Source organism: Lithobates pipiens, unplaced genomic scaffold (assembly GCF_037356315.1).
Source record: "Lithobates pipiens isolate NorthernLeopardFrog02 unplaced genomic scaffold, aLitPip1_a1.2 Scaffold_25, whole genome shotgun sequence".
NCBI lineage: Eukaryota > Metazoa > Chordata > Amphibia > Anura > Ranidae > Lithobates > Lithobates pipiens.
The window spans coordinates 204,507,447-204,529,735 of NW_027507787.1; the positions used below are offsets into that span (position 1 = coordinate 204,507,447).

The window sequence follows — 22,289 nt, forward strand, 5'->3', positions numbered from 1 at the left end:
ACAACATGGCTGCCTCCGAAGCGGTGACAACTTTTTTCTCCCTAGCAGCTGTTCTCTCAAAAATGGTAAACCTTCTTGTATCGGAGTGCATATGGTTGCCGGTATTGTGTAAAAACAGCAATTTATCAAAATCTCCAATTACTGATGGTTTACAGTAACCGGAAGTGACGTGATTGGAGATCTCGATGAATAGGCAATTTTGATATAACACCGGCATTTGCTATTTACACTGTGATTGGACACAGCTGATCACATGGTAAAGAGCCTACATCATAGGCTCTTTGCCGTGATCGGAGATTCAAGGACACACCGCACCACGATCGGCCGTGCTGCACGCCATGTTGTGAAGTAAGTCACATGGCGTCACATCACAACAATGAAACCCTCACCCGGCCGTCATTTTGCTATAGGCCAGGGTGGGAAGGTGTTAAAAAAACATTTTGGGCCTGAAGATTACGTAAATCCCTCCAAACATTGTATAAGTTCTAAAAGCAGATACCTTGGAGAATAAAATAGTGGTAGTTCCAGTTTTTTTTTATCTCACACAATAATAGGGTAACCGCTTATAAAATTATAGTAAAAACACAATTAAGGTAATTTTAGGATACATAAATTACCCAACTTTTTGACAAAATATAAAAGATGAGGTTGCGTTGAGTAAATAGATACCAAACATGTCAAACCTAAAAATCGTGTGTGCCCGTGAAGTGGCGACAAACTTCAGTACCCTATCTTTTCCATGACAATTTTAATAGCAAGATAACCATGAATAATGGCCCTAGATCAGGGGGTAGGCAACCTTAAAGAGGTGGAGATCTACCCAAACAACATGGGAGAAGTCAAAGATCACCGGGCGCAGTGTCACCTCTTCACACCTGAATTATACCTGCAATTGCTGTACTACTGTGTTGCATGTACAGCAATCATGGGTTTAAATCGGGTGGTAAGGAGACCACATAACGTCTGCGCACCACCTGTCCAACACATTCTGATCGCTATTCAGAGGAGCAGCAGTGCCTGCTGCACTTGTGAATGAGCTCTTAGTCGCATTCAGTGGGCCGGGACCACCCACTCCGTGGCCTGTTGATCAGGCCGCACAGCGGGAGGTAAGCAGCGACCGCAGCCTGAACATGTGTAACACAGGCCGCCGCTCACCTACTGCTATGCAGCCGCGCCTGTGTCATCTCTGGCGGCTGCATGGGCTTAGTTGTGTCTCTCTCTCACACAGCTCAGCCTTAGAGTCGTGCTGACAGTTCCGCTCTCCTCCTCCAGCCATGGGCGTCTGCACGGCGGGGAGAGCTGCAGGCTGCTGACACAATGTTTCCCCCGCTCGCTCCCCCTCCCCTTCTCATGTCGGCAGCAGGTTCTTTCCTCCCCATTGGCCACAGAGGAGGGCCAATCAAAAGCAACTAGAGGGGCATCATGGGAAATGTAGTCCCAGAGATAGGTGGCCCAATTGTTCTCAGCAGGGAGAAGACTACAGTCCCCAGCATGCACTCTGCTGAGGTGAAAGCGAAAACCCGGAAACAAGCTGAGGAGTGCTTGTAGCAGCTACTACAGGAAAGATGAAAAGGAAAGAGGACTGTGCTGGGGGAACTAATAACCCCAGCACCACCAGAGAGCCACGCTGTACCCGCACCACCAGATGGAGCCACGCTGTACCGTCCGCAACACCCCAACAGAGAGAGCCACACTGTACCCACATCACTAGAGAGAGAGACACACTGTATCTAACCACCAGAGAGAGCCACGCTGTACCCACACAACCAGATAGAGCCACGCTGTACCGCACCACCAGAGAGAGCCGCGCTGTACCGCACCACCAGAGAGAGCCGCGCTGTAACCCACCACCAGAGAGAGAGCCACGCTGTACCACACCACCAGAGAGAGACACGCTGTACCCGCACCACCAGAGAACCAGTCACACTGTACCGCACCACCAGAGAGAGCCACGCTATACCCACGCAACCAGATAGAGCCATGCTGTACCGCACCACCAGAGAGAGAGCCATGCTGTACCACACCACCAGAAAGAGCAGGTCAGTGTCATTGGGCAGTGTGGTCACAATAGGAGATAGACAGTACTAGCATTGTATAGCCACAATAGGACTGCACTGTAATCATTGCAGTGCCCCTTTACAGTGCAGTTCCCTTTATAATCAGTGTCCCTGCACATTACAGTGTGGAGGACCGACACCAGCATCCCCCGTGAATGTCTACCGCCTCCTCCCCTCTGGTCCCTAGAAAAGTTGGCTAGTCAGTCTAAAATATCCGGGCATATTTTTTGTCCCAGTCCAGGCCTGAGCGGCACCCTTAGAGCTCGTTCACACATAAAGTTTGGGGGGGGGGGGGAGTGGTAAAACGCTGTGGTTAAGTCACAGTTTTACTGCCCCCAATCCCTACCCCCCTTAGCTGCTGAGGCAGCAGCCAAAGGTGTATAAATGCCGCAGCAGGAATGAAATCTCCTGTTGCTTTTGGTGGGTGCTACTGCCTGCCAATGACAACCCATTCAAGCAAATGGGGCCACGCTACAAGCACCCTGCATGCTTCTGCAGTGTCCAAGGGGTTAAAGCAGGTGGTGAGAAAGCAACGCAACACTGCCTGCTTTAACCCCTTGTTTGCTGTACTGCACAAGTTTGCAGGGCGCTTGCAGAGTGGTCTCATTCACTTGAATGGGTCATGCTTGGCAGGTGCTACACCCACCAACCAAGACAGGGCATATAAGTCCTGCTGTGGCTGTGACATGTGTACACCCCACTGCAGCTAAAGGGGAGCGGTGACAAAAAAACATCCTGCATTCGGGAACCCGCAGGATATAATAGAAGTCTATGGCTAAGGGCAGGAAAACTGCACTGCACCCGTCATTGTGAAAGCAGCCTTATACTATTATGCCCAGTGTATTGCTTCACGCTGACCTGAAGATCTCTTCTTTCCTGCTGTTGGCACCACTCTGGAGACTGCAAGCCGGGATAAGAGATGGAGTGCAGTTGGTATTACTCCACATTGGACAGGAGCTGCATTACAGAGGAGGCATCGGGTTATGCAGCTATTGCTCCCTACTACAGCTCCAACATTTTTTGGGTGGGATTTTAAGTGCTTGAGTGTAACTTTATTTTGTACACTTTTTCCATACTTGAACTATGGGCAAAATTTTATTTTCCAATGCAGTGGGGCTGTGCTCGCAGTGCATGGATAAACTGCTCATTATTTGTCTTGGGGATTGCAAAGCGAAGGTATATTTAAACGGCCGATCCTCCAAGCGCAAAACCGTCACTCCTGCCCCCCCTGCATGCTAGTAAATTGACTGTTCTTTGCATCATCACGCCCATAGACTGTCTCTGGATGTGAGGACGGCAGGAACAGTCCATCGCTGGACGTGGGGGGGGCATGGTTTTCCGGAGGATCAAAGGATCAGTTAAATCTAAAAGACCCCTAATGTCTTACCTGTCCTCCAATAAAACTATAACAGGCCATTCTCCCTCCCCTCTACGCCAAAGCACCCACTATGCTGGTCTCAGATAAGCAGATGAGTGCATGGGGACCAGGAAAAGTGCTGGTCACACAACTGAACTACGGACTCTGCTCAGTCCTTGACAAGTTCCCCCTCTCTGCTTACACACAGGTTGTTGGAACAAAGTAGCTCTTCAATCACAGATCCAGTTAATTTCTAAGTGAACACATATACAGTGAATTGAGTGAATATTTTTCAGCTATTTTAGTAAATCATCCTTACTGTATCAGCAGAGACTCAGGACATGCAAGTGCGCTTTCAGATAAAGTATGGCACCTCACCCTTCCTTGACCCCCTGAGCTAATCTACACCAAGACCAAAGCTGCTTACTTATCTCAACAGGACAGCCATGGAAGGTTCCTCATCTTCTGTGACCAATATCCTCATCATTGTTGGCCCTGCCAGTATAGTGAGCCACCTCTCCACTCCCAGCAGACAGTCCTATATAGGTTTCCTGTGCAGGCATGGTGGTAAGCAACTGGAGGGGGTTTTACTTGTCCTTCAGCAGTGATTTATTCTGCCATTTCTTATACCGGGGGCTGGATGAAAAGAAGGGTTGAGGTTCCATGTATCTACAGGTCAGATTTAAAGCAGGACTAAAGTCAAATATGAAAAGCTTACAGGCCATTTATTGCAGAAGGTATGTGCAATATCTCCTGCAAAACTTAAACCTACTGTCCCAGCCTGCTTGTTGTTCTCTGTAGAATTTACACTGGGCTGCCCATGCATGGCAGTTATGTCATTTCAGCATCATTAGCATGGTCATGTGGTCATGCTAGCCAGTGAGTGCTTTTCATTCCAAGCATTATGATGGATACTCACTCTGGGGATGTGTACTGTCGTGCATGGACCTCTTCATCAGCAGCAAAGGACATCACTGGTGCTATGTGCAGCAGAGTCCAGAGGGGTGGCAAGGATATTTGTAGTTCACCTTTTCATTTGTCATGAAAGTGAATTTAACATTTAAAGGTACAATTATACACAACTGTAAAGTCAGACATTCTTATTTCCAAGTTTAGAAGCTGAGGGGGTAAATAGGACAGCTGGGTGAGAGACCTGAGTGCCCATCTCTCTCGGGGTGGATGGTGGTCACATATAAAACACAGATGATCTGAGACTTTGATAGCGGTACCACATGAAGCACAGATGCTTAGGATACTGGATCCTTATTGGTTCTGCCTTGGCAGACGCAGCCTCCCCCCACCAATAACTGACTGCTGTCATTCTCCAACTGATCAATCCACAGACAATAGGATGGTTTGAGTGGTTTATTGAGCAATCAACTAACATTACTATACAGCGGAAAATCTGTGGGGGATGTCCCACCCCCCTTACAGGCACAGTGGTCAGCATTGTGGACATCTGCGGTGAGCGGGGCGTTCAGTTCACTTTATTAAAGTATTCCTTTGATCCTTCTGGACTTGGTTTAATCTGTAAGAGAGAAGACACATTATTTCCAACACAGAGCATGTGACCAGCACTGCAAACTCCTTGTGTGGGAGAAGCATACATGGGAAATACAAAACCAAAGAAATGTCCTCTTTCTAAAGGATTTTCCTGGCACCATTATGTAGAGGCGGCTACTACCACATGCATGTCCACAATGGATTGGTGCCAAGAAAAGAAAATCATAGTAGGTATTATTTGTTACATCTCCAGCACAGGATTTTTCCTCTTCTCTCCCCACGCTCAGACATGTGTGTGAACAATGACACCCAGCAGACAGATACAGGCAGTGTGATTAAGGGGGACCTCCACCTTCACAGATTCATCAAGTGCTCCACTGAACATCACAAAGATAGTTTTCATGTCTACTGTCCATCCAGATTGATTTCTATGCCTAGCTAGTTACAGCGCTAATTGAAATCGCATGACATGTGGGTAAGATTTAAAGTAGGAGTTTAGGTTATACAATATCCCCCCTTTGAAATGCTACCTCCCTAGTGCTGCCGACTGCCCTGCATACATTTAAGCTGAAATGGCAAAGTAAATAGCTTTTAGTATGCGGTCATGTGAAAGCTAAGCTCTGTTTTTCTATGCAGTCATATGACCGCTAAGTTGTGGAGGTATGACAGCAGAGAGGATTCATAAAGCAGTGATGTCGCTTTCCGGCATTTGCTGCTCTAGGGGTTGTTGGCAGGAAAGAGTTCCCTCCCATCAGCTGCACATTTACAGAGTGGGGACAGAGCTATACGGTCACATGATGGCATAGAAAACACATGAATTAATCTGCAATGTCTGCTAAAATGTATAGAGAGAGACCAGGGAACACTGGGAAGGGGGATTTTATAACCTAAACTATTTTACAAAAAAATTTAAAAAAAATCCTCAGATTTATAGGAAGTGCACAGACAGTCCAAGACAAGAAGATGATTATCATAGTGGGCAGGACCAGAAGAACAATGAGGATACTCAAAAAAGTGGAAATGTGAAGATGACGAGGAACACAAAACAAATGTGTCAAATAGAAAGATAAGGCAGACTTCCAATTTTCCTACATAGGAGACTGGAGGGGGGGGGGGGGGTGTATCAATGCTACTACAAGCAAAATATAAAATGTAAAAGTAGCTTTGTTCATATAATAAAACACATGAAATTGCTAAAAGCATGGCGTACACGATTTATAGGGCTATAATGATATGACACAAGTATAGATTTGGAACTTTATATAGCGTTCTATGTGCCTTCTCCCTCTTTCTTGACTTTTCCTTTTTTCCTGTTCCCTTTACTTTCCTTCCATCCTTTACTTCGTCATTATCCCCCCCCCCCCCTTCCCCATTGAAAGAGATGGGTTAGATAGCCCGTTTATTGTTTTAAAAACTGTCTGAACATTGATAGGCGTAAATTGCTATGGATAACTGTATGTACATGGGGGAGGTGTTTGTCATGGCTTGGATTGGTAATATCCCATTGGTGGGCTGTATCTTGAATATATATTATAAATATGCTGTACAAGGACCAATAAATCGAACAGCGTGTAATCAATCTGTGTTGGGTCACGTTTACATACACTGTTACCTGTGCAGAATGTGGGTGTGTAGCGAACGGAGAAGTGCCGGTAATAATAATAATAATAATAATAATAATAATAATAATAATGTGATAGCTACGATTCGAGTTTATAGGGTCCAGAAGCATCCCGTCACCCCCCCCCCCTTTTTTTTCTTCTTTTCCCTCCTACCTTCCAACCCCCCCCCCCCTTTTTTTCTTCTTTTCCTTCCCCTCTTCCTATTGCTTTTTCCTCTGACAAATAGAATAAATAGATTATGCCCGTTTGAAGCACCCTGACTGAACTCTGACTGTATACTTGACCTTAAAGTTGATGTTCCATTTGGAGTGTGATTGGTGGGGTCTCCTAATGCTCCAGCACCAACCCAGGGAGTGATGGTGCTGGTGCTTCTTGTGCTTGAGGTGGGTCCCATATACTGAACGCAAGAATATATTGAATACTGATATGTATGGTTGTTGTATAATAGCGCTGGAATGTCTTCATAGGCCCTGATGAAGCAAAGTACTGTCGAAATGCGTTTGCATATGAGGACTTATGCTATCAGCATTCTTTCCTTGGTGTATGAATATGCACAATGATATACCAGCACTAGTATTGTTTTTATAACCAACATGTATATTGGATAAAATCCTTTTAATTTTTGTTACTAATTGTATTATTTTACCATAAATAGTTTTCTCCTTGTGTGGCCTGTACAGCCTGAGATCCTTTCTTGTTCCTTTTCCAAATATACAGTACAGATGATGGCCATGAGTGGCACCTAATAATAGATTGTTAAACGCTAATCCATATCCCAGAAATAATGATCACAACAATATCACCGTAGAGCAACGTGCTTCGCATATATCCATTGCTTCATCAGGATCCACGAGCCTTTAGTTTACACTGATATGGAACATGATATAATAGCTACAATAAAGAATATAAGACCATATTATATATTATTATACTATTGTGATCATTACTTCTGGGATATAGATTAGCTTTTAACAATTGCATGCCTTTTATTATATGAACAAAGCTACTTTTATATTTGTCTGTAATGACAGTTAATACATCTCCAATGTGCCATGTAGGAGAATTGGGGGTCTGCCTCAATTTTTCATTTAAAATGTATACTTGGGGGATGGTGTTTAGTACAACTTGGATGGAAAGCAAAGATTCACTGGTGTCAGCCATGTAATTCCTGAGAAGGGGAGGGGGACAGTATACTTACTGTAGGAGCGTGGGGAGTCCAGTTGGCCGGGCACACCTCTCCATGTGTCTCCACATACTGAAAGGCTTTCACCAGCCTCAGAGTCTCCTCCACACTTCTGCCAACAGGAAGATCATTCACACTCATGTGTCGCACTATTCCATTAGGATCGATGAGAAAGAGACCCCTGAAAGACAAAAACAGAAGACAGCCTTGTGAATGGAGTCAGTACAGCCATTTCCAGTAACTTATTAGGGCACAATGAGCACCATGCCCAGGGGTCCAGCAGTGTACTCCACAGATTAGCGGAGCAAAAGTGCAGTTGACAGAGTTCAATGAACCCTAAATTCTTGAGGGGTTTCTGCTCAGGTTGTGTGGATAGAAGCAAAGCTGGCTGGGGTAATCATCTACCTGTAATCATTTTTACCCCCGACTGGGGTAAAAACTGGGAGCGGCATTTCACAAAGGCTGCATTCACACCTGGGCATTTTGAATCGTGGGCAGAATTGCGATTTCAAAGATCTGCTAAAATAACAAAATCACACAACACATTTTTCAGATGCCATTCATTTTAATGGCACCTAAAAACAGGGTGCCATTCTGCCACGTGAGAAAGTGTGCTGCAATTGCAGCAAACTGCACTGCTTGAAGCTTCTCGCCCCAAAAAAAAAAGTCAGGAGCTTCTTTCGGGCGACAAGCTTCATGCCATTTGCCGCAATTGAAGCCGTGTTTTTAGGTGCCATTAAAATAATTGGCATCTGAAATACGCATTGTGAGATTTGTCATTTTAGCAGAGTGTTTTTAAATTGCGAGCAGAATCGCGGCAATTTGGCACACATCTCAAATGCCCAGGTGTGAATGCAGCCTAATGGTGATAATATACATGTTATTTCACCTGTGAAAGTTGTCAGCGATCCCTGAATGGTGGAGGAAAAAAAAAAAAAAAAAAAGCAACAATAATCTCCTGCACTTAGTCTATGAATAAGTGGTGCGACCAACCCTCTATATCAAACAGTGCCTGCAGTCTTGCTGCCCTCCTCAGAACAATGGGTATTCTTAAAACTGAAACAAAAAAAAAAAAAACAAAGAGGAAAGGAGGGCGCACTGACCTTGTGCAGGGGTCAGATGGCATCAGAAACGCCTGACGCGTTTCAAGGGCATACCCTCTTCCTCAGAGCCTAAGCGGGCAATGACTCATCTCTGGTTACCTCTATATGGGCGTAGGCATGTGGATACATATAGAGAGAAAACCAGAGGAGACGAGTCATTGACCGCTAAGACTCTGAAGAAGAGGGCACGCCCTTGAAGCACATCAGCTGTTTGCGATGCCATCTGACCCTTCCAATATCAGGTCCGGGTTGCAGGCGTTCAGAGACGCAGTCTCAACTACGATTATTGTTGTTATAGCTTTTAATAAAATCTACCATTCGTAATGCACAAGGTTGGTGTGCCCTCCTTTACTCTTTTTTTTTGTTGGGGGGGGGGGGGGGAGTGGAAAAAGAATGGGCAGAGGAGAGGAAAAGGAATGGGCAGAAGAGAGGAAAGGAAAAGAACAATGGGGCAAAGATAAAGTGGAGGGAAAGAATAAACATAGCCTACCTTAGAGCTATGCCTGGGTTTTCCAGGAGAACTCCGTAGTCACGGGATATCTGCTTTGTTAGGTCAGACAGCAGCGGAATATTCATGTGTCCCAGTCCTCCGTTCTATAAGGCAATACGGTACACTCATTAAGACATCTTTACATAAATAAAGCCAGGCACAGAATGAACACTGACTTTTGAAGGGTGTCCTCTCCTCACACTATCATATTTACTGAATATGTTGTAGGCTTGAATAGTGGTAAGAAAAACAGGCATTTTTGTATTTACTGTAACTTGGAGTTCGTAAAGGACACAAAATCAGTAGATATTCTGATATAACTGGGCTATACTTCCACCTTCAGGGGTAACTGCTATGATTAGCAGTCCAGAGGAATTCAGTTACAGCCTCCAAGGAGGACCCGAGGGTTAGAGGATCCAGATGATTGCATAGTCAGCCTAGCAGCACACAGATGAAGTCTTGACTAGAGAAAAAAAAATCCAGAACATGAAAAATGCTAGTAAAAACAAAAAAAAGGTCAAATCTTCTCTAAGTAGAGCAAATATGTCCTCCTAGGACACCAGCGACAACCTGAGGCATGGTGAGAGTAGGAAGGGTTACACATAGCTGGCCAACGGCTTTTTTTATTTTTTTTCAGTGTCCAGTTTTTCTTGAAGGCAGCAGCAAAACCCAATCGCATCAAAATATCTAGTGGTCCCCAAGACCCCTTTCACACCAGGACGTTTTGCAGGCGCTATAGCGTTAGAAATAGCGCCTGCAATCCGCCCTAAAAAGTTGCACCATTGTTTGTAGTGTGAAAGCCCGAGGGCTTTCACACTACAGCGGTGCGCTGGCAGGACGTCAGGGAAAAGTCCTGCCAGCAGCTCCTTTGGAGCGGTGAAGGAGCGGTGTGTTTACCGCTGCTCCCCATTGAAATCAATGGGGCAATGCTGTAATACCGCCGGCAAAACGCTGCTATTGCGGCGTATTGCCGGCGGTTTTAACCCTTTCTTGGCCACTAGCGCAGGGGGGTAAAAGCGCCCCGCTAGCGGACGAAATGCGCTGCAAATCCGGCGGTAAAACGCCGCTAAAAATAGCGGCGTTTTACCTCCCACGCTATGGGCGGTGTGGTGTGAAAGGGGTCTAAGACCCCTTTCACATCAGGGCATTTTGCAGGCGCTATATGGTTAGAAATAGCTCCTGCAATCCGCCCTAAAAAAGCTGCACCATTGTCGTCTGTAGTGTGAAAGCCGGAGGGCTTTCACACTACAGCGGTGCGCTGGCAGGACGTCAGGGAAAAGTCCCGCCAGCAGCTTCTTTGGAGCGGTGTGTTTACCGCTTCTCCACCACTGCTCCCCATTGAAATCAATGGGGCAGCGCTGTAATACCACTGGCAAAACGCTGCTATTGCGGCGTATTGCCGGCAGTTTTAACCCTCTCGGTCGCTAGCAGGGCGCTTTTACCCCCAGATAGCGGCCCAGAAAGGGTTAAAACAGCCGGCAATACGCCGCAATAGCAGCGTTTTGCCGGCGGTATTACAACGCTGCCCCATTGGATTTCAAATCCGCCGCAAATCTAAAAATAGCGGCGTTTTAACGCCCACGCTATGGGCGGTGTGGTGTGAAAGGGGTCTTAACGAGGATAAAAACTGAAAATTTAATATTTACCTTTACATAATTTTCCTTTCCTGGTGCCTATCCATAGCAGCATACACATGGCCATTACATCAGGTGGCAGAGTCTCGGAAATACAAGCCTTAGGCTCTCAGGATTGTATTCTACCCGGACAGGGTAGTCCATCAACCATCAGTATGCTGCCATGAAGGCAACAGGAAAACATACAATTGGATACTTACCTTTCCTTAATTTTTCGTTTTCCTGGTGCCTTCCCATGGCAGCATACTCATGGTTGAAGGACTACCCTGTCTGGGTAGGATACAATATAGGGATCCTGAGAGCCTATGGCTTGTATTTCCGAGACCCTGCAGCCTGCACTTTAGGTTAACGTTGCCTATTCTGTTCATCTTGTGACAAATAAAAACCAAGAGTGAAAAATGTTTTCCATAGGACCCTTTACCACAATTATGTAAGCTGCTGGCCTATGCTAATTTTAATCCTGATAAAAGTGTATAAAGTAGCAGGGTGGAGTATCTGCTGAAATACTGCCAGCAACAGCTTAAGGAAGCTGAGGAAACCATGTGACTCCTGAGCCTGCCCTTATAAAATCTGTGATACTAACCTGTAGGCAGGGGGAGCAAGTGATCTTACACCCACCTTTCTTGGGGTATTTGTCCAGGCCAGGTGGCAGAAATGAGAATCCACAGAGACAGCAACTACCTCACAGTTGACATCATGGAACTCATTGGCTTTGTCACTGAAAGCCACAATTTCGGTGGGACAGACAAAGGTGCTGCAATAGGAGACAGAGATGTTATAGTACAGTCTAGGAAGTCAGATTCCTTTCTTTTAAGACTAATTATATCTATACTGTACAGAGCACACACTTCCACCAACTATGATGCCTCCGCCCTTATCTGCAATGATGGCCTAAGACCCAGAAGGGGTCAGATAAGACAACAGTCAGGAGCCTCCCTTTACCTAGAAGACGCAGAGACACAACTGACTGTGCAAAGTAATTGAGCAATAGGGATGAGCTTCGAGTTCGAGTCGAACTCATGTTCTACTCGAACATTGCCTGTTCGCCTGTTCAGCGAACAGTGAACAATTTGGGCTGTTCGCAGCAAATTCGAAAAGCCGGAACACCCTATACAAGTCTATGGGAGAAATCTAAAGTGCTCATTTTAAAGGGTAATATGCAGGTTACTGTCCTAAAAAGTGTTTGGGGACCTGGGTCCTGCCCCAGGGGACATGGATCAATGCAAAAAAAAGTTTTAAAAACGGCCGTTTTTTCAGGAGCAGTGATTTTAATAATGATTAAAGTGAAACAATAAAAGTGTAATATTCCTTTAAATTTCGTAGCTGGGGGGTATCTATAGTATGCCTGTGAAGGGGCGCATGTTTCTGGTGCTTAGAACTGTCGCTGCACAAAGTGTCATTTGTGCAGGAAAAAAAGTCTTTTAAAATCACTTGCGGCTAAATTGTCGGGTCTCTGTAATACAGAGAACACTCAATGAGTGTTCTCTGTATTAGCCGACAATTCATTCATTCATTGATTAAAAAAAAAAAAAAAAAAAAGCGTGGGGGTTCCCCTAAATTCAATCAAAAGGCCCTTCAGGTCTGACATGGATATTAAGGGGAACCCCGTGTCAAATTTAAAAAAAAAATTGACGTGGGGGTCCCCCCAAATATCCATACCAGACCCTTCAGGTCTGATATGGATATTAAGGGGAACCCCGCATCAAATTTTAAAAAAAAATTGACGTGGGGGTCCCCCTAAATATCCATACCAGACCCTTTATCCGAGCACGCAACCTGGCAGGCCGCAGGAAAAGAAGGGGGGACGAGAGAGCGGCCCCCCCTCCCTCCTGAACCGTACCAGGCCACATACCCTCAACATTGGGAGGATGCTTTGGGGGTCTGTGACCCCTCAAAGCACCTTGTCCCCATGTTGATAAGGACAAGGGCCTCATCCTCACAACCCTGGCCGTTGGTTGTGAGGGTCTGCGGGCGGGGGGCTTATCAGAATCTGGAAGCCCCCTTTAACAAGGGGACCCCCAGATCCCGGCCCCCCCCCGTTTGAAATGGTAAGGGGGTACAAAAGTACCCCTACCATTTCACAAAGAAAGTGTCAAAATGGTTAAATAAGACAAACACACTTTTGAAAAATTCCTTTATTAAAAATAAAAAAAAAAATTCCAGCGGTGCTAATCCACTCTTGCTATCCAGCAACGGGTCTCCGGGGTCCAGCGATGGTTGATCATATCCAGCGACGGGGGATCTCTCAGTCCAGCGCTGTCCATACCTCCTCCTTCTGTCTCCACTGCGGAGACACTGCAGAGAGCCGAGCGCTGACATTTCTTATATTGGGAGGGCGGGGCCACCCGTCACCTGACCCCGCCCCTCTGACGCAGGAGAGGGAAGCCAGGGGTTCCCCAGTGACGTGTGGGTGACCCCGCCCCCTCTGATGTAACGGAAACCTGCGTTACATCAGAGGGGGCGGGGTCACCCACACGTCACTGGGGAACCCCTGGCTTCCCTCTCCTGCGTCAGAGGGGCGGGGTCAGGTGACGGGTGGCCCCGCCCTCCCAATATAAGAAATGTCAGCGCTCGGCTCTCTGCAGTGTCTCCGCAGTGGAGACAGAAGAAGGAGGTATGGACAGCGCTGGACTGAGAGATCCCCCGTCGCTGGATATGATCATCCATCGCTGGACCCCGGAGACCCGTCGCTGGATAGCAAGAGTGGATTAGCACCGCTGGAATTTTTTTAAAATTTTTTTTATTTTTAATAAAGGAATTTTTCAAAAGTGTGTTTGTCTTATTTAACCATTTTGACACTTTCTTTGTGAAATGGTAGGGGTACTTTTGTACCCCCTTACCATTTCAAACAGGGGGGGGGCCGGGATCTGGGGGTCCCCTTGTTAAAGGGGGCTTCCAGATTCTGATAAGCCCCCCGCCCGCAGACCCTCACAACCAACGGCCAGGGTTGTGAGGATGAGGCCCTTGTCTTTATCAACATGGGGACAAGGTGCTTTGAGGGGTCACAGACCCCCAAAGCATCCTCCCAATGTTGAGGGTATGTGGCCTGGTACGGTTCAGGAGGGAGGGGGGGCCGCTCTCTCGTCCCCCCCTCTTTTCCTGCGGCCTGCCAGGTTGCGTGCTCGGATAAAGGGTCTGGTATGGATATTTAGGGGGACCCCCACGTCAATTTTTTTTTAAAATTTGATGCGGGGTTCCCCTTAATATCCATATCAGACCTGAAGGGTCTGGTATGGATATTTGGGGGGACCCCCACGTCAATTTTTTTTTTAAATTTGACACGGGGTTCCCCTTAATATCCATGTCAGACCTGAAGGGCCTTTTGATTGAATTTAGGGGAACCCCCACGCTTTTTTTTTTTTTTTTTTTTTAATCAATGAATGAATGAATTGTCGGCTAATACAGAGAACACTCATTGAGTGTTCTCTGTATTACGGAGACCCGACAATTTAGCCGCAAGTGATTTTAAAAGACTTTTTTTTCCTGCACAAATGACACTTTGTGCAGGGACAGTTCTAAGCACCAGAAACATGCGCCCCTTCACAGGCATACTATAGATACCCCCCAGCTACGAAATTTAAAGGAATATTACACTTTTATTGTTTCACTTTAATCATTATTAAAATCACTGCTCCTGAAAAAACGGCCGTTTTTAAAACTTTTTTTTGCATTGATCCATGTCCCCTGGGGCAGGACCCAGGTCCCCAAACACTTTTTAGGACAGTAACTTTCATATTACCCTTTAAAATGAGCACTTTAGATTGTGAACGTTCGAGTCCCATAGACTTTAATAGGGTTCTAAAGTTCACACGAAGTTTAGGTCTGTTCGCAGGTTCTGGTGCGAACCGAACAGGGGGGTGTTCGGCTCATCCCTATTGAGCAATATATGATATCGACCACTCTGCACCACCGGAGCCCCATGTGCCATCGACCACTCTGCACCACCGGAGCCCCATGTGCCATCAACCACTCTGCACCACCGGAGCCCCATGTGCCATCGACCACTCTGCACCACCGGAGCCCCATGTGCCATCGACCACTCTGCACCACCGGAGCCCCATGTGCCATCGACCACTCTGCACCACCGGAGCCCCATACCGCCACCAGCTGTATGTATTATCTACCACTCTAATTAGAGCTATATGCAATGTCTACCACCTCCTCACCACCAGACGTATATGATATGGACCACCCCCATCACAAAAGCCGTATGTGGGATTTACCAACACCCCCAGAGCCAAATGCTATATCCACCAACCCATCCCCCAACTGCGCCATATGTGATATCTCCCCACAACAAGGCTGCTTGTGATATTTATCACCCCACGTAAGCCCCTCCCCAAGAAATACTCACAAGTCCAATGGGTAAAAGAACAACACCAGATACTTTCCCTTGAAGTCGTCCAAACTTAAATCTTTGAACTCTCCATTGACAACGGCTGTCCCTTTGAACTGTGGGGCAAGCTGAGTTACGGCGGGGAGGAGCCGCGTGGAACCTGTAGGATAGAATTTACAGTCATCATATACTGAAGGGGGAGGAGCTCTAGTCATCACATACTGAAGGAGGAGGAGCTCTAGTCATCATATACTGAAGGGGGAGGAGCTTTATAGTCATTTCATTAAGAGAAGGTGCTCTACAGTCATCATGAAGGAAGGGGGGAGGCTCTCATCATATACTGAAGGAAGGGGGGGCTCTCATCATATACTGAAGGAAGGGGGGGGGCTCATCATATACTGAAGGAAGGGGGGGGGCTCTCATCATATACTGAAGGAAGGGGGGGGGGGGGAGTTCATCATATACTGAAGGAAGGGGGGGGGGAGTTCATCATATACTGAAGGAAGGGGGGCGCTCATCATATACTGGGGGGGCTCTCATCATATACTGAAGGAAGGGGGGGGCTCTCATCATATACTGGGGGGGCTCTCATCATAAACTGAAGGAAGGGGGGGCTCTCATCATATACTGGGGGGCTCTCATCATATACTGAAGGAAGGGGGGGGGCTCTCATCATATACTGAAGGAAGGGGGGGGCTCTCATATACTGAAGGAAGGGGGGGGGGGGCTCTCATCATATACTGGGGGGGCTCTCATCATATACTGAAGGAAAGGGGGGGGAGCTCTCATCATATACTGAAGGAAGGGGGGGGGAGCTCATCATATACTGAAGGAAGGGGGGGGAGCTCATCATATACTGAAGGAAGGGGGGGGAGCTCATCATATACTGAAGGAAGGGGGGGGGGGGGAGCTCATCATATACTGAAGGAAGGGGGAGCGCTCTCATCATATACTGAAGGAAGGGGGGGGGAGTTCATCATATACTGAAGGAAGGGGGGGCACTCATCATATACTGGGGGGGCTCTCATCATATACTGAAGGAAGGGGGGGCTCTCATCATATACTGGGGGGGCTCTCATCATATACTGAAGGAAAGGGGGGGAGCTCTCATCATATACTGAAGGAAAGGGGGGGGGAGCTCTCATCATATACTGAAGGAAGGGGGGGGAGCTCATCATATACTGAAGGAGGGGGGGGGAGCTCATCATATACTGAAGGAAGGGGGGGGGGCTCTCATCATATACTGAAGGAAGGGGGGGGCTCTCATCATATACTGAAGGAAGGGGGGGGGGAGTTCATCATATACTGAAGGAAGGGGGGGCACTCATCATATACTGGGGGGCTCTCATCATATACTGAAGGAAGGGGGGGCTCTCATCATATACTGGGGGGGCTCTCATCATATACTGAAGGAAAGGGGGGGGAGCTCTCATCATATACTGAAGGAAAGGGGGGGGAGCTCTCATCATATACTGAAGGAAGGGGGGGGAGCTCATCATATACTGAAGGAGGGGGGGGGCTCTCATCATATACTGAAGGAAGGGGGGGGGCTCTCATCATATACTGAAGGAAGGGGGGGGGGCTCTCATCATATACTGAAGGAAGGGGGGGGGGAGTTCATCATATACTGAAGGAAGGGGGGGCACTCATCATATACTGGGGGGGCTCTCATCATATACTGAAGGAAGGGGGGGGGGGAGCTCATCATATACTGAAGGAAGGGGGGGGGCTCTCATCATATACTGAAGGAGGGGGGGGCTCTCATCATATACTGAAGGAAGGGGGGGGAGCTCTCATCATATACTGAAGGAAGGGGGGGGGGCTCTCATCATATACTGAAGGAAGGGGGGGGGGAGTTCATCATATACTGAAGGAAGGGGGGGGGGGAGTTCATCATATACTGAAGGAAGGGGGGCGCTCATCATATACTGGGGGGGCTCTCATCATATACTGAAGGAAGGGGGGGCTCTCATCATATACTGGGGGGGCTCTCATCATAAACTGAAGGAAGGGGGGGCTCTCATCATATACTGGGGGGGCTCTCATCATATACTGAAGGAAGGGGGGGGGGGGCTCTCATCATATACTGAAGGAAGGGGGGGGGGCTCTCATATACTGAAGGAGGGGGGGGGCTCTCATCATATACTGGGGGGGCTCTCATCATATACTGAAGGAAAGGGGGGGGAGCTCTCATCATATACTGAAGGAAGGGGGGGGGAGCTCATCATATACTGAAGGAAGGGGGGGGAGCTCATCATATACTGAAGGAAGGGGGGGGGAGCTCATCATATACTGAAGGAAGGGGGGGGGGAGCTCATCATATACTGAAGGAAGGGGGGGGGGAGCTCATCATATACTGAAGGAAGGGGGAGCGCTCTCATCATATACTGAAGGAAGGGGGAGCGCTCTCATCATATACTGAAGGAAGGGGGGGGGGAGTTCATCATATACTGAAGGAAGGGGGGCACTCATCATATACTGGGGGGGCTCTCATCATATACTGAAGGAAGGGGTGGCTCTCATCATATACTGGGGGGGCTCTCATCATATACTGAAGGAAGGGGGGGGCTCTCATATACTGAAGGAAAGGGGGGGGAGCTCTCATCATATACTGAAGGAAAGGGGGGGGGAGCTCTCATCATATACTGAAGGAAGGGGGGGGAGCTCATCATATACTGAAGGAGGGGGGGGGGGGGCTCTCATCATATACTGAAGGAGGGGGGGGGGGGCTCTCATCATATACTGAAGGAAGGGGGGGGGCTCTCATCATATACTGAAGGAAGGGGGGGGGGGAGTTCATCATATACTGAAGGAAGGGGGGGCACTCATCATATACTGGGGGGGCTCTCATCATATACTGAAGGAAGGGGGGGGAGCTCATCATATACTGAAGGAAGGGGGGGGGGCTCTCATCATATACTGAAGGAAGGGGGGGGGCTCTCATCATATACTGAAGGAGGGGGGGGCTCTCATCATATACTGAAGGAGGGGGGGGGCTCTCATCATATACTGAAGGAAGGGGGGGGAGCTCTCATCATATACTGAAGGAAGGGGGGGCGCTCTCATCATATACTGGGGGGGGGGGGCTCTCATCACATACTGAAGGAGGGGGGGGGGGGAGTTCATCATATACTGAAGGAAGGGGGGGGCACTCATCATATACTGGGGGGGGCTCTCATCATATACTGAAGGAAGGGGGGGGCTCTCATCATATACTGAAGGAAGGGGGGGGGCTCATCATATACTGAAGGAAGGGGGGGGGGCTCATCATATACTGAAGGAAGGGGGGGGGGGGGGCTCTCATCATATACTGAAGGAAGGGGGGGGGGGCTCTCATCATATACTGAAGGGGGGGGGCTCTCATCATATACTGAAGGAAGGGGGGGGGCTCTCATCATATACTGAAGGAAGGGGGGGGGAGCTCATCATATACTGAAGGAGGGGGGGGGGGAGCTCATCATATACTGAAGGAAGGGGGGGGGAGCTCATATACTGAAGGAAGGGGGAGCGCTCTCATCATATACTGAAGGAAGGGGGGGGGGGGGGAGTTCATCATATACTGAAGGAAGGGGGGGCACTCATCATATACTGGGGGGGCTCTCATCATATACTGAAGGAAGGGGGGGCTCTCATCATATACTGAAGGAAGGGGGGGCTCTCATATACTGAAGGAAAGGGGGGGGGAGCTCTCATCATATACTGAAGGAAAGGGGGGGGGAGCTCTCATCATATACTGAAGGAAGGGGGGGGGGGAGCTCATCATATACTGAAGGAAGGGGGGGGCTCTCATCATATACTGAAGGAAGGGGGGGGGAGCTCTCATCATATACTGAAGGAAGGGGGGGCGCTCTCATCATATACTGGGGGGGGGCTCTCATCACATACTGAAGGAGGGGGGGGGGGGGGAGTTCATCATATACTGAAGGAAGGGGGGGCACTCATCATATACTGGGGGGGGGCTCTCATCATATACTGAAGGAAGGGGGGGGCTCTCATCATATACTGAAGGAAGGGGGGGGCTCTCATCATATACTCAAGGAAGGGGGGGGGGCTCTCATCATATACTGAAGGAAGGGGGGGGGCTCTCATCATATACTGAAGGAAGGGGGGGGGGCTCTCATCATATACTGAAGGAAGGGGGGGGGCTCTCATCATATACTGAAGGAAGGGGGGGGCTCTCATCATATACTGAAGGAAGGGGGGGGGGGGGCTCTCATCATATAGTGAAGGAAGGGGGGGGGGCTCATCATATACTGAAGGAAGGGGGGGGAGCTCATCATATACTGAAGGAAGGGGGGGCACTCATCATATACTGGGGGGGCTCTCATCATATACTGAAGGAAGGGGGGGCTCTCATCATATACTGGGGGGGCTCTCATCATATACTGAAGGAAGGGGGGGGCTCTCATATACTGAAGGAAAGGGGGGGAGCTCTCATCATATACTGAAGGAAAGGGGGGGGGGAGCTCTCATCATATACTGAAGGAAGGGGGGGGAGCTCATCATATACTGAAGGAGGGGGGGAGCTCTCATCATATACTGAAGGAAGGGGGGGGAGCTCATCATATACTGAAGGAAGGGGGGGGGCTCTCATCATATACTGAAGGAGGGGGGGGGCTCTCATCATATACTGAAGGAAGGGGGGGAGCTCTCATCATATACTGAAGGAAGGGGGGGCGCTCTCATCATATACTGGGGGGGGCTCTCATCACATACTGAAGGAGGGGGGGGGGGGAGTTCATCATATACTGAAGGAAGGGGGGGCACTCATCATATACTGGGGGGGGGCTCTCATCATATACTGAAGGAAGGGGGGGGCTCTCATCATATACTGAAGGAAGGGGGGGGGGCTCTCATCATATACTGAAGGAAGGAAGGGGGGGGGGGGCTCTCATCATATACTGAAGGAAGGGGGGGGGGCTCTCATCATATACTGAAGGAAGGGGGGGCTCTCATCATATACTGAAGGAAGGGGGGGGCTCTCATCATATACTGAAGGAGGGGGGGGGGGGGCTCTCATCATATACTGAAGGGGGGGGGCTCTCATCATATACTGAAGGAAGGGGGGGGGGCTCTCATCATATACTGAAGGAAGGGGGGGGGGCTCTCATCATATACTGAAGGAAGGGGGGGGGCTCTCATCATATACTGAAGGAGGGGGGGGGGCTCTCATCATATACTGAAGGAAGGGGGGGCTCTCATCACATACTGAAGGAAGGGGGGGGCTCTCATCACATACTGAAGGAAGGGGGGGCTCATCACATACTGAAGGAAGGGGGGGGGGAGTTCATCATATACTGAAGGAAGGGGGGGGGAGTTCATCATATACTGAAGGAAGGGGGGGGGAGTTCATCATATACTGAAGGAAGGGGGGGGGAGTTCATCATATACTGAAGGAAGGGGGGGGGAGTTCATCATATACTGAAGGAAGGGGGAGGCCTCTCATCATATACTGAAGGAAGGGGGGGGCTCTCATCATATACTGAAGGAAGGGGGGGACCTCATCATATACTGAAGGAAGGGGGGGCTCTCATCATATACTGAAGGAAGAGGGGGGGGCCTTCATCATATACTGAAGGAAGGGGGGGGGCTCTCATCATATACCGAAGGAAGGGGGGGGGGGCTCTCATCATATACCGAAGGAAGGAGGGGGCTCTCATCATATACCGAAGGAAGGGGGGGCTCTCATCATATACTGAAGGAAGGGGGGCTCTCATCATATACTGAAGGAAGGGGAGCTCTCATCATATACTGAAGGAAGGGGGGGCACTCTCATCATATACTGGGGGGGCTCATCATATATTGAAGGAAGGGGGGGGCTCTCATCATATACTGAAGGAAGGGGGGGGGGCTCTCATCATATACTGAAGGAAGGGGGGGGGGAGGCTCTCATCATATACTGAAGAAAGGGGGGGGGCTCTCATCATATACTGAAGGAAGGGGGGGGGGGGCTCTCATCATATACTGAAGGAAGGGGGGGGGGGGGAGGCTCTCATCATATACTGAAGGAAGGGGGGGGGAGGCTCTCATCATATACTGAAGGAAGGGGGGGGAGGCTCTCATCATATACTGAAGGAAGGGGGGGGAGGCTCTCATCATATACTGAAGGAAGGGGGGGGCTCTCATCATATACTGAAGGAAGGGGGGGGGGCTCTCATCATATACTGAAGGAAGAAGGGGCTCTCATCATATACTGAAGGAAGGGGGGGGGGGCTCTCATCATATACTGAAGGAAGGGGGGGGCTCTCATCATATACTGAAGGAAGGGGGGGGGGGCTCTCATCATATACTGAAGGAAGGGGGGGGCTCTCATCATATACTGAAGGAAGGGGGGGCTCTCATCATATACTGAAGGAAGGGGGGGGGGCTCTCATCATATACTGAAGGAAGGGGGGGCTCTCATCATATACTGAAGGAAGGGGGGGGGCTCTCATCATATACTGAAGGAAGGGGGGGCTCTCATCATATACTGAAGGAAGAGGGGGGGGCCTTCATCATATACTGAAGGAAGGGGGGGGGGCTCTCATCATATACCGAAGGAAGGGGGGGGGGCTCTCATCATATACCGAAGGAAGGAGGGGGCTCTCATCATATACCGAAGGAAGGGGGGGCTCTCATCATATACTGAAGGAAGGGGGGCTCTCATCATATACTGAAGGAAGGGGAGCTCTCATCATATACTGAAGGAAGGGGGGGCACTCTCATCATATACTGGGGGGGCTCATCATATATTGAAGGAAGGGGGGGGCTCTCATCATATACTGAAGGAAGGGGGGGGGGCTCTCATCATATACTGAAGGAAGGGGGGGGGAGGCTCTCATCATATACTGAAGAAAGGGGGGGGGGCTCTCATCATATACTGAAGGAAGGGGGGGGGGGCTCTCATCATATACTGAAGGAAGGGGGGGGGGAGGCTCTCATCATATACTGAAGGAAGGGGGGGGGAGGCTCTCATCATATACTGAAGGAAGGGGGGGAGGCTCTCATCATATACTGAAGGAAGG

At 48.8% G+C, this 22,289-nt stretch overlaps 1 protein-coding gene across 1 annotated transcript in view; it reads right to left on the reverse strand.

Moving 5' to 3' along the window:
* Positions 1-4,765: 4,765 nt before the first annotated feature.
* PRDX3 (peroxiredoxin 3) overlaps positions 4,766-22,289 on the reverse strand; it is a 28,026-nt gene continuing 10,502 nt past the window's right edge. The window contains exons 3-7 of the mRNA XM_077455463.1: positions 15,304-15,445; positions 11,568-11,703; positions 9,316-9,419; positions 7,738-7,903; positions 4,766-4,942 (exon numbers count right to left, since the gene is read on the reverse strand). Of these exons, the coding sequence (XP_077311589.1) occupies positions 4,892-4,942; positions 7,738-7,903; positions 9,316-9,419; positions 11,568-11,703; positions 15,304-15,445 (599 nt within the window). The 3' untranslated portion in view covers positions 4,766-4,891. The remainder of the gene's footprint in view (positions 4,943-7,737; positions 7,904-9,315; positions 9,420-11,567; positions 11,704-15,303; positions 15,446-22,289) is intronic.